Below are 12107 nucleotides of genomic sequence, written 5' to 3' on the forward strand. Positions count from 1 at the left end.
CATTGCATTATTTCAGGATTGATTTCCAATTCAGTTCTACCTTGGTAATGGGAGCTTCAATGGTCATGGAATGTATCCTAGCAATAGAGGATCTCCTGGGCTGGGAGCCACCTGTGGATTGAACAAAATATGATAGACATATTAATAAAGTTACTAAAGAGGCCAGAAGTCGCGGAGATTGAATCTTTCACAATCTTGCATTACTGGTTTTGATCTGTACTCTGGTTATATATCTAAACGAAGCGTGTTGACTACCTATATAGCAGCTGAACAGGATTTAAAGATCTCAGAACATTCGTAAAGCAACATTAGCAATAAATTGGGCATTACATGCAACACATTAATCACACTAATTAGCCAGCCAGGTAGACTGCAATGCTATTGTATTCCAGCTCTTGAGCGGCCTCCCTGCAGTGCAACCCAATCAAGAGCATTGGCTGGTTTGACACTGCAAATCATAGAATCATAGAAATTTACAGGATGGCAGGAGGTCATTTCGGCCAATCGTGTCCACACCGGCCGACCAAGATCATCATCATCATAGGCAGGCCCTCGGAATCGAGGAAGACTTGCTTCCACTCTAAAAATGAGTCCATAGATGGCTGAACAGTCCAATACGAGAACCACAGTCCCTATCACAGGTGGGACAGATAGTCGTTGAGGGTAAGGGAGGGTGGGACTGGTTTGCCGCACGCTCCTTCCGCTGCCTGCGCTTGGTTTCTGCATGCTCTAGGCAACGAGACTCGAGGTGCTCAGCGCCCTCTCAGATGCACTTCCTTCACTTAGGGCAGTCTTTGGCCAGGGTCTCCCAGGTGTCAGTGGGGATGCTGCACTTTATCAGGGAGGCTTTGAAGGTGTCCTTGTAACGTTTCCTCTGCCCACCTTTGGCTCGTTTGCCGTGAAGGAGTTCTGAGTAGAGCGATGCTTTGGGAGTCTCGTGTCTGGCATGCGAATAATGTGGCCTGCCCAACGGAGCTGATCAAGTGTGGTCAGTGCTTCGATGCTGGGGGTATTGGCCTGGTCGAGGAGGCTAACATTGGTGCGTCTGTCCTCCCAGGGGATTTGCAGGATCTTGCGGAGACAACGTTGGTGGTATTTCTCCAGCGACTTGAGGGGTCTATTGTACATGGTCCATGTCTCTGAGCCATACAGGAGGGCGGGTATTACTACAGCCCTGTAGACCATGAGCTTGATGGCAGATTTGAGGGCCTGGTCTTCGAACACTCTGTTCCTCAGGCTGCACTGGAGCTGGTGTTGAATCGTGTCGTCAATGTCTGCTCTTGTTGATAAGAGGCTCCCGAGGTATGGGAAATGGTCCACGTTGTCCAGGGCCGCGCTATGGATCTTGATGAGTGGGGGGCAGTGCTGTGCAGCGGGGTCAGGTTGGTAGAGGACCTTTGTCTTACGGATGTTTAGCGTAAGGCCCATGCTTTCGTACGCCTCAGTAAATACGTTGACTATTGTTATGTATGAATAAAGAGTCTGACTGGAGACTGTGAGCTCAAAGTAAAGTGTGACCTTAGTCTTTTATTGCAGGTCTCCAGAGTGCTTCTCCAGCCTGTGAGGCCTCCTTATCTACCTGTGCTCCCAAGGGATTATGGGACCCCTTGGGACTCCAGGGGATGAGTCCCCTGGTGGCTGTACAAAGTATATACACAAGTTTACATATATAACAACAATCCCTCCCAAAGTCAACAGTGTAACTATTTACAAGGTGAGACGATCTGGGGCCCTTCTTTCCCTGGTTGATCATCTCGCTGGTATTGGTGAACCGTCTGTTGGGCCCTCGCTGGGCTGCTGTGCAGCTGGCCTTGCTGGGCTGCCTGGTGTGGTGCGGATGATGGGTTCTGTAACATGGCCAACCGCTGTGTCGTTTGCCACTGGTGTATATGTTGGGGGTTCAAAGAAGGTAGGATTCAAAGTGGGTTGCTCAGAATAGTCCGTGAATCCGAGTTTGATTTGGTCCAAGCGTTTCCGGCGAATGAGTCCATTTGAAAGTTTGACCCGAAACACCCTGCTCCCCTCTTTGGCCACAACGATGCCAGGAAGCCACTTGGGACCTTGTCCATAATTCAATATAAATACAGGATCATCGATTTCAAATTTCGCGTGACACATTTGTGCTATCATGATATGTACTTTGTTGAAGCCGTCTGCTCTCTACCTGTTCATGTAGATCAGGGTGAACTAACGAGAGCCTTGTCTTAAGTTCCCTTTTCATGAGCAGTTCAGCAGGTGGAATCCCAGTGAGCGAGTGGGGTCTTGTGCGGTAACTAAGCAGGACTCGGGATAGGCGAATCTGCAGTGAGCCTTCAGTTACCTTCGTCAAGCCTTGCTTGATAGTTTGCACTGCTCTTTCTGCCTGACCATTGGATTCTGGTTTGAACGGGGCAGATGTGACATGTTTGATCCCATTACGGGTCATGAATTCTTTGAACTCGGCACTGGTAAAACATGGCCCGTTGTCACTCACAAGGACATTGGGTAGTCCGTGCGTGGCAAACATGGCCCGCAGGCGTTCAGTGGTGGCAGTGAACGTGCTTGCCAACATTATCTCACATTCAATCCATTTGGAGTACACATCTACAACCACAAGAAACATGGAAACATAGAAAATAGGTGCAGGAGTAGGCCATTCGGCCCTTCGAGCCTGCACCACCATTCAATGAGTTCATGGCTGAACATGCAACTTCAGTACCCCATTCCTGCTTTCTTGCCATACCCCTTGATCCCCCTAGTAGTAAGGACTTCATCTAACTCCTTTTTGAATATATTTAGTGAATTGGCCTCAACAACTTTCTGTGGTAGAGAATTCCACAGGTTCACCACTCTCTGGGTGAAGAAGTTTCTCCTCATCTCGGTCCTAAATGGCTTACCCCTTATCCTAAGACTGTGACCTCTGGTTCTGGACTTCCCCAACATTGGGAACATTCTTCCTGCATCTAACCTGTCTAAACCCGTCAGAATTTTAAATGTTTCTATGAGATCCCCTTTCATTCTTCTGAACTCCAGTGAATACAAGCCCAGGTGATCCAGTCTTTCTTGATAGGTCAGTCCCGCCATCCCGGGAATCAGTCGAGTGAACCTTCGCTGCACTCCCTCAATAGCAAGAATGTCCTTCCTCAAGTTAGGAGACCAAAACTGTACACAATACTCCAGGTGTGGCCTCACCAAGGCCCTGGACAACTGTAGTAAAACCCCTCTGCCCCTGTACTCAAATCCCTTTGCTATGAAGGCCAACATGTCATTTGCTTTCTTAACCGCCTGCTGTACCTGCATGCCAACCTTCAATGACTGATGTACCATGACACCCAGGTCTCGTTGCACCTCCCCTTTTCCTAATCTGTCACCATTCAGATAATAGTCTGTCTCTCTGTTTTTACCACCAAAGTGGATAACCTCACATTTATCCACATTATACTTCATCTGCCATGCATTTGCCCACTCACCTAACCTATCCAAGTCGCTCTGCAGCCTCATAGCATCCTCCTCGCAGCTCACACTGCCACCCAACTTAGTGTCATCCGCAAATTTGGAGATACTACATTTAATCCCCTCGCCTAAATCATTAATGTACAGTGTAAACAGCTGGGGCCCCAGCACAGAACCTTGCGGCCCCCCACACTAGTCACTGTCTGCTATTCTGAAAAGTACCCATTTACTCCTACTCTTTGCTTCCTGTCTGCCAACCAGTTCTCAATCCACGTCAGCACACTACCCCCAATCCCATGTGCTTTAACTTTGCACATTAATCTCTTGTGTGGGACCTTGTCGAAAGCCTTCTGAAAGTCCAAATACACCACATCAACTGGTTCTCCCTTGTACACTCCACTGGAAACATCCTCAAAAAATTCCAGATTTGTCAAGCATGATTTCCCAAGATTTCCCAAACATTTTACCCAAGAACGGGCATGCATAGTCGACATGGACCCTAGATCACGGTTTGGAGGGCCAAGACAATAAACTTAGTAGCGTCTCCCTGGGTGCATTACTTAACTGTGAGCATGTGTTACATCTGTGCACGCAGGACTCGAAGTCCGTATCGATACCGGGCCACCATACATGGGATCTGGCTATCACTTTCATCATTACGATGCCTGGGTGGGTACTGTGGAGGTCACTGATGAAGGTGTCCTGCCCTTCTTGGGAACCACTACCCGATTTCCCCACAGAAGGCAGTCTGCCTGTATAGACATTTCAGCTTTGCGCCGCTGGAACGGCTTTATCTCTTCCTGCATTTCCACTGGGACACTGGACCAGCTCCCGTGAAACACACAGTTTTTAACTAGGGACAGGAAAGGTCCTGGCTCGTCCAGGTTCTAATCTGTCGGGCTGTGACGAGTGATTGCTCACTCTCAAATGCTTCCATAAACATGACTAAATCTGCGGGCTGCGCCATTTCCACCCCTGTGGTGGGCAATGGCAGCCTACTGAGAGCATCGGCACAGTTTTCTGTGCCTGGCCTGTGGCAGATGGCGTAGTTGTATGCGGACAATGTGAGCGCCCATCTCTGGATGCGGGCCGATGCATTAGTATTTATCCCCTTACTCTCGGAAAACAGGGATATCAGAGGCTTATGGTCAGTTTGCAATTCAAATTTTAGCCCAAACAGATATTGATGCATTTTCTTTACCCCATCGACACACGCTAACGCTTCTTTTTCAATCATGCTGTAGGCTCTCTCAGCCTTGGACAGACTCCTGGATGCATAAGCAACCGGTTGCAATTTCCCAAAATCATTAGCTTGTTGCAATACACACCCGACGCCGTATGACGACGCATCACATGCTAGTACCAAACGCTTACATGGATCATACAACACAAGCAATTTGTTTGAGCATAACAATTTTCTAGCTTTTACAAAGGCATTTTCTTGGCTTTTACCCCATACCCATTCGTCTCCTTTACGCAGTAAGGCGTGCAGTGGTTCTAACAGTGTGCTGAGACCCGGTAAGAAGTTACCAAAATAGCTCAGGAGTCCTAGAAACGACCGCAGTTCTGTCACATTCTGTGGCTTCGGTGCGTTCTCGATTGCCTCAGTCTTCGACCTGATGCCGTCCGCCGTGATTCTTCTCTCCAGGAACTCCACTTCAGGCGCCAGGAAACGCACTTCGAGCGTTTTAACCTGAGCCCCACGCGGTTGAGTCGACTAAGAACCTCCTCCAGGTTCTGCAGATGCTCACTTGTGTCCCGACCTGTAACCAAGATGTCGTCCTGGAAGACCACTGTGTGCAGGACCGACTTCAGTAAGCTTGCCATGTTTCTCTGGAATATCGCCGCCGCTGATCAAATTCCAAACGGGCATCTGTTATAAATGAAGAGACCTTTGTGCGTGTTGATGCAGGTGAGGGCCTTCGATGATTCCTCCAGCTCCTGTGTCATGTATTCCGAGGTCAAGTCCCGCTTCATAAACGTCTTTCCTCCCGCCAGCGTAGCAAAAAGGTCATCGGTCTTTGGTAGTGGGTATTGGTCCTGCAGGGAGAAACGATTGATCGTTACTTTATAATCACCATAGATTCTGACGGTGCCGTCTCCCTTGAGGACAGGAATGATCGGACTGGCCCACTCGTTAAATTCGATCGGCGAAATGATGCCCACTCTTTGCAGCCGGTCTAGCTCGATCTCTACCCTTTCTCTCATCATGTACGGTATTGCTCTCGCCTTGTGATGGATGGGTCCCGCCCCCGGAATTAGGTGGATCGCACTTTTGCTCCTTGGAACTTCCCGATGCCTGGATCGAACAGCGAAGGGAACTTGTTTAAGACCTGGGCACACGAAGTGTCGTCCCGATTCCAGCGTATCTTTCCCAGCCAGCTCCTGCCGAGCAGCGTGGGACCATCGCTACCCAGAGTGGTAGCTTGTGCACCGCTCCATTGTCGGAGACTTTTACAGTAGCACTGCCGATTACGGGAATCAATTCCTTTGTGTAAGTACTCAGTTTTGTGCGAATTGGAGTTAAGACTGGCCTTGAAGCCTTGTCGCATCACAATTTTTCGAAAGTCTTTTTGCTCATAATGGACTGGCTCGCGCCCGTGTCCAGCTCCATTGACACCAGGAGTCCATTTAGTTCAACCTTCAGCATTATCGGGGGACACTTTGTGGTGAATGTGTGCACCCCATATACCTCTGCCTCCTCGATCTGAGGTTCTGGTTCGTCATGATCCGCCGTGGATCTGTCCTCCTCTGCAACATAGTGGTTTGCAGGATTAACAGGATTTGCAGCTCGCCTGCACATACATTGGAGGTGACCCATTGTTCCACACCCTTGCAAACGTACCCTTTGAAGCGGCACGAATGGAAACGACGAGCACCTCTGCTGCGCCAACAAGGTGTTAATGGCCTTGCATTCATCACCCTTGATAGTGGACTCTGAGACATCTGCGGACATGCAGCTGCTGGCATGTGGGGCCTGCCCTGTACGTTGCGATTTGAAAACAACATCACTTTATTGACAGTACTTGTAGCAGCACTCGTGAGCTGAGAGATTTGCTTAGTATTGTCACTGGTGGTAATGAACCCCTGGGCTATCGCTATGGCTTTACTCAAGGTTGGGGTCGCTACAGTCAAAAGTTTGTGAAATATCATTTCATGGCCAATGCCAAGTACGAAAAAGTCTCTGAGCATGAGTTCCAAATGTCCTTCAAATTCGCAATATCCTGCAAGGAGTCTTCGCTCGGCGACATAACTCGCCACTTCCTGGCCTTCAGACCTTTTGTAGATGTAGAACCGGTACCTCGCCATCAGAACGCTTTCCTTCGGGTTCAAGTGCTCCCGGACCAGTATGCACAAATCATTGTACGAACTCTGAGTTTCGCTGGAGCAAGCAGATTTTTCATGAGGCCATACGTTGGTGCCCACAGACGGTGAGGAGAATCGCCCTTCGTTTGGCAGCGTTCGCTTCTCCTTCCAGCTCGTTGGCCATGAAGTATTGGTCGAGTCGCTCCACAAAAGTCTCCCAATCATCTCCCTCAGAGAATTTCTCTAGGATGCCCACTGTTCTCTGCATCGTTGGGTTCGTTATCTGTATCTCGTCGCCAGTTGTTATGTATGAATAAAGAGTCTGACTGGATACTGTGAGCTCAAAGTAAAGTGTGACCGTAGTCTTTTATTGCAGGTCTCCAGAGTGCCTCTCCAGCCTGTGAGGCCTCCTTAAGTACCCAGGGGATGAGTCCTCTGGTGGCTGTACAAAGTATATACAAGTTTACATATATAACAACTATGACTTGGAGTTCAGCCTCTGTATATGCGCAAACGCAGACGTCGTCCGCGTACTGTAGCTCGACAACAGAGGTTGGACAGGTTCCCACTGGTTCTGTAGTTTAGTTCCACTCCAGCGGGGAGCTTGTTGACTGTGAGGTGGAGCATGGCAGTGAGGAAGACTGAGAAGAGGATTGGGGCGATGATACAGCCCTGCTTGACCCCGGTGCAGACGCGGATTGGGTCTGCAATGGATCCGTTGGTCCAAGAGCTATCCAGCTCCCACTTTCCAGCTCTAGGTCCGTAGCCCTGTAGGTTACGGCACTTCAAGTGCACATCCAAGTATCTTTTAAATGTGGTGAGAGTTCCTGCCTCTACCACACTTTCAGGCAGTGAGTTCCTGACCCCCACCATCCTCTGAGTGAAGAAGCTTACCCTCACAGCTCCTCTAAACCTCCCCCCAATTACTTTAAATCTATGCCCCCTAGTTGTTGATCACTCTGCCAAGGGAAACAGGTCCTTCCTATCCACTCTATCCAGGCCCCTCATAATTTTATAAACCTCAATCATTTCTCCCCTTAGCCTCCTCTGTTCCAAAGAAAACAGACCCAGCATCTCCAATCTGTCCTCATAGCCAAAATTCTCCAGTCCAGGCAACATTTTTGTAAATCTCCTCTGCACCCTTTTCAGTGCAATTACATCTTTCCTATAATGTGGTGACCAGAACTGCACACAGTACTCCAACTGCGGCCTAACCAGTGTTTTATACAGTTCAAGCATAACCTCCCTGCTCTTGTATTCCATGCCTCGACTTATAAACGCAAGTATGCCAAATGCCTTCTTAACCACCTTATCTACCTGGTTTGCTACCTTCAGGGATCTGTGGACATGCACTTCAAGCTCCCTTTGCTCCTCTACACTTTTCAGTGTCCTACCATTTAATATGTATTTCCTTGCCTTGTTAGGTCTCCCCAAATGCATTACCTCACACTTATCCGGATTGAATTCCATTGCCACGGTTCTGCCCACCTGACCAGTACATTGATATCTTCCTGCAATCCGCAGCTTTCTTCTTCGTATCAACCACACAGTCGATTTTAGTATCATCTGCAAACTTCTTAATCAGACTCTCAACATTTAAGTCCGTCATTGATATAAACCACAAAAAGCAAGGGACCCAGCACGGAGCCCTGTGAAACCCTACTGGATACAACCTTCCAGTCACAAAAACACCCATCAATCATTACCCTTTGCTTCCTGCCTCTGAGCCAATTTTCGATCCAACTTGCCACTTTGCCCTGGATTCCATGGGCTATTACTTTCATGACCAGTCTGCCATGTGGGACCTTATCAAAAGCTTTGCTAAAATCCATATACACTACATCATACACACTGTCCTCATCGACCCTCCTGGTTACCTCTTCAAAAAATTCAATCAAGTTAGTCAGACATGACCTTCCCTTGACAAATCCATGCTGACTGTCCTTGATAAATCCATGTCTTTCCAAATGAAGATTTATTCTGTCCCTCAGGATTTTTTCCAATAATTTTCCCACCACTGAGGTTAGACTGACTGGCCTGTAATTACTCAGTCTATCCCTTTTTAAACAAAATTACAACATTAGCAGTTCTCCAGTCCTCTGGCACCACACCTGTAGCCAGAGAGGATTGGAAAATGATGGCCAGAGCCTCTGCTATTTCCTCTTTTGCTTCGCTTAACAGCCTGGGATACATTTCATCCGGGCCTGGGGAATTATATACTTTCAAAGCTGCTAAGCCCCATACTTCCTCTCTCACTATGTTTATCTCGTCTAATATTTCACACTCCTCTCTCATTGCAAAGTCTGCATTAGTATTCATTAAGAATCCTACCCACGTCTTCCACCTCCACACACAGATTTCCTTTATGGTCTCTAATAGACCCCACTCTTTCTCTAGTTATCCTCTTGCTCTTAATGTATTTATAAAACATCTTTGGGTTTTCCCTGATTTTACTTGCCAACATTCTTTCATGCTCTCTCTTTGCTTTCCTGATATCTTTTTTAATTGCACTCCTGCACTTTTTATACTCCTCTAGAGTTTCTGCAGTGTTGAGTTCTCGGTATGTGTCATAAGCTTCCCTTTTTTTCTTTATCTTACCCTGTATGTCCCTTGACATCCAGGGGACTCTAAATTTGTTAGTCCCACCCTTTTTTATATAAAGAGAACATACTTGCTCTGTACCCTCAGGATCTCCTCCCTGAAGGCCTCCCACTGCTCTGACATTGATTTACCTTCAAGTAGCCATTTCCAGTCCACTTTGGCCAAATCCCATCTCAGGTCAGCAAAATTGGCTTTACTCCAATTGAGAGCTTTAATTCCTGGTCCCCCTTTGTCCTTTTCCATAACTTCCCTACATCTTACTGAATTATGGTCACTAGCCCCAAAATGCTCTCCCACTGATACCCCTTCCTCCTGCCTCTCTTCATTCCCAAAAACAAGTCCAGAACCTCCCCCTCCCTTGTTGGGCTTATTACATACTGGCTAAAGAAGTTCTCCTGAATGCATTTTAGGAATTCCTCACCCTCTGTACCATTCACCGAGAACTCAACACTGCAGAAACTCTAGTGGAGTATAAGAAGGGCAGGGGTGCAATTAAAAAAGATATCAGGAAAGCAAAGAGAGAGCATGAAAAAATGTTGGCAAGTAAAATCAGGGAAAACCCAAAGATGTTTTATAAATACATTGAGCAAGAGGATAACTAGAGAAAGAGTGGGGTCTATTAGAGACCATAAAGGAAATCTGTGTGTGGAGGTGGAACTTTTTCCCAGTTAATATTAGTGTAGTTGAAATCCCCCACTATTACAGCTCTATAGTTTTTGCACTTCGCAGCAATTTTTCCACATATTTGTTCTTTTATCTCCCTCTGACTGCTTGGCAAATGCCAGTAAATAACCAGCCACCAGGAAGTGGCAAAGCATGGCTTAGGGTCCCTTGCCCTCTGCTTATCCTTCCTTCTATGTTATAAGTTGAGATGCACAGAACTAGAAAATATTTATCTCAAAGTATTGAAATGTACCAAAAAGCATCAAATTCGGTGCTAAAATACAACTGTAGTCACAGGTAATGTTGCACAATGAATCCAGAATGTTAGGTTAACTATTACTTTTAGTAAGGCCTTTAAAAAGTGTTTATGCCCTTTTTAACCAAGTGTCATACTTCAACTCCTAGAACATACTGTAGTTTTGATTGATGCTTTTCAAGGTCACCATTTCACATTGCGAGAGATAAATCAACAACAGAGGTTATTGTGGCCTTGGAGCAGTTAACATACCATCACTCCCCCGTGATGTGTTGGACCTAACATCGGAACTTTTCCTCCTGCCTTTGTGTTTGCAAGTATGGATGTCTGTAAAGGAAGCAATGAACCATTAAACCAGATAGAATAAACGCGTCTCTCTTCTTCACCTGCCAATACTCTCACCCTCTTCCTCACAACAGAATGCTGCAGTCTAGCACACATTTCTCCATGGATACCATCAATACGAATCCTTGACCAATCAGTCATTCTTCCCTCCCATCCACATGGCCCGAACAAAAGATTGAAAACCTATCGCCAGGGAAAGGATCAGAGTGGAGACCGGGTTTCAGACAGGCATTGGAGCTCAGTATTGGAGGCTTCAGTTGACATCAATAGGCAGGATTGTTAACTTTACTTAAGGCAGAACGGTGGTTGTGAACCCCATCCTAACAGTCTGTTGGAGCTCCTCCATCGTGACCAATTTGTTGCTTGCTCACTTACATTAGTGAACAAACTTGGATGGTTTTGATAGAGTAAATAAGGAGACACTGTTTCCAGTGGCAGAAGGGTTGGTAACCAGAGGGCACAGATTTAAGGTCATTGCCAAAAGAATCAGGGGGCAGATGAGGGGAATTTTTTTTTTTACACAGCGAGTTGTTGTGATCTGCAATGCACTGCCTGAAAGGGTGGTGGAAGCAGATTCAATTGGATAAAAATGTGAAGGTAAAAATTTTGCAGCGTTATCATAGAATCATGGAAATTTATGGCATGGAAGGAGGCCATTCACGCATCGTTTCTGTGCCGGTCAAAAAAGAGATATCCAGCTTAATCCCAATTTCCAGCTCTTGGTCCATAGCCTTGTAGGTTGCAGCATTTCAAGTACAATGAGGGTTTCTGCCTCTACCACCCTTTCAGGCAGTGAGTTCCAGACCCCCACCACCCTCTGGGTGAAGTAATTTCTCCTCAACTCCCCTCTAATACTTCTATCAATTACTTTAAATCTATGGCCCCTGGTTATTGACCTCTCTGATAAGGGCAATAGGTCCTTCCTGTCCACTCTATCTAGGCCCCTCATAATTTTATACACCTCAATTAAGTCTCCCATCAGCCTCCTCTGTTCCAAAGAAAACAACCACAGCCTATCCAATCTGTCCTCATAGCTAAAATATTCCAGTCCTGGCAACATCCTTGTAAATCTCCTCTGTACCGTCTCTAGTGCAATCATATCTTTCCTGTAATGTGGTAACCAGAACTGTACGAGGTACTCTCGCTGTGGCCTAACTATTGTTTAATTAGTTCAAGCATAACCTCCCTGCTCTTATATTCTATGCCTTGGCTAATAAAGGAAAATATTCCGTATGCCTTCTGAACCACCTTATCTACCTGGCCTGCTACCTTCAGGGATCTGTGGACTTGCACTCCAAGGTCCCTCTGTTCCTCCACACTTCAGTATCCTACCATTTATTGTGTATTCCTTGCCTTGTTAGCCCTTCCCAAATGCATTACCTCACACTTATCCGGATTGAATTCCATTTGTCATTTTTCGATCACCCAAAACTGACCAGTCCATTGATATCTTCCTGCAGTCTATAGACTAATTGGAAATGACCCTCTCACCAGATTCCAATCG

At 46.8% G+C, this 12107-nt stretch overlaps 1 protein-coding gene across 1 annotated transcript in view; it reads right to left on the reverse strand.

Moving 5' to 3' along the window:
• The window catches only part of pde8a (phosphodiesterase 8A), a 254911-nt gene that overhangs the window by 47971 nt on the left and 194833 nt on the right, over positions 1-12107 (reverse strand). Inside the window, exons 12-13 of the mRNA XM_070858624.1 lie at positions 10511-10585; positions 41-111 (exon numbers count right to left, since the gene is read on the reverse strand). Of these exons, the coding sequence (XP_070714725.1) occupies positions 41-111; positions 10511-10585 (146 nt within the window). The remainder of the gene's footprint in view (positions 1-40; positions 112-10510; positions 10586-12107) is intronic.

The sequence above is a fragment of the Pristiophorus japonicus genome, chromosome 17, assembly GCF_044704955.1.
Source record: "Pristiophorus japonicus isolate sPriJap1 chromosome 17, sPriJap1.hap1, whole genome shotgun sequence".
Lineage (NCBI taxonomy): Eukaryota > Metazoa > Chordata > Chondrichthyes > Pristiophoridae > Pristiophorus > Pristiophorus japonicus.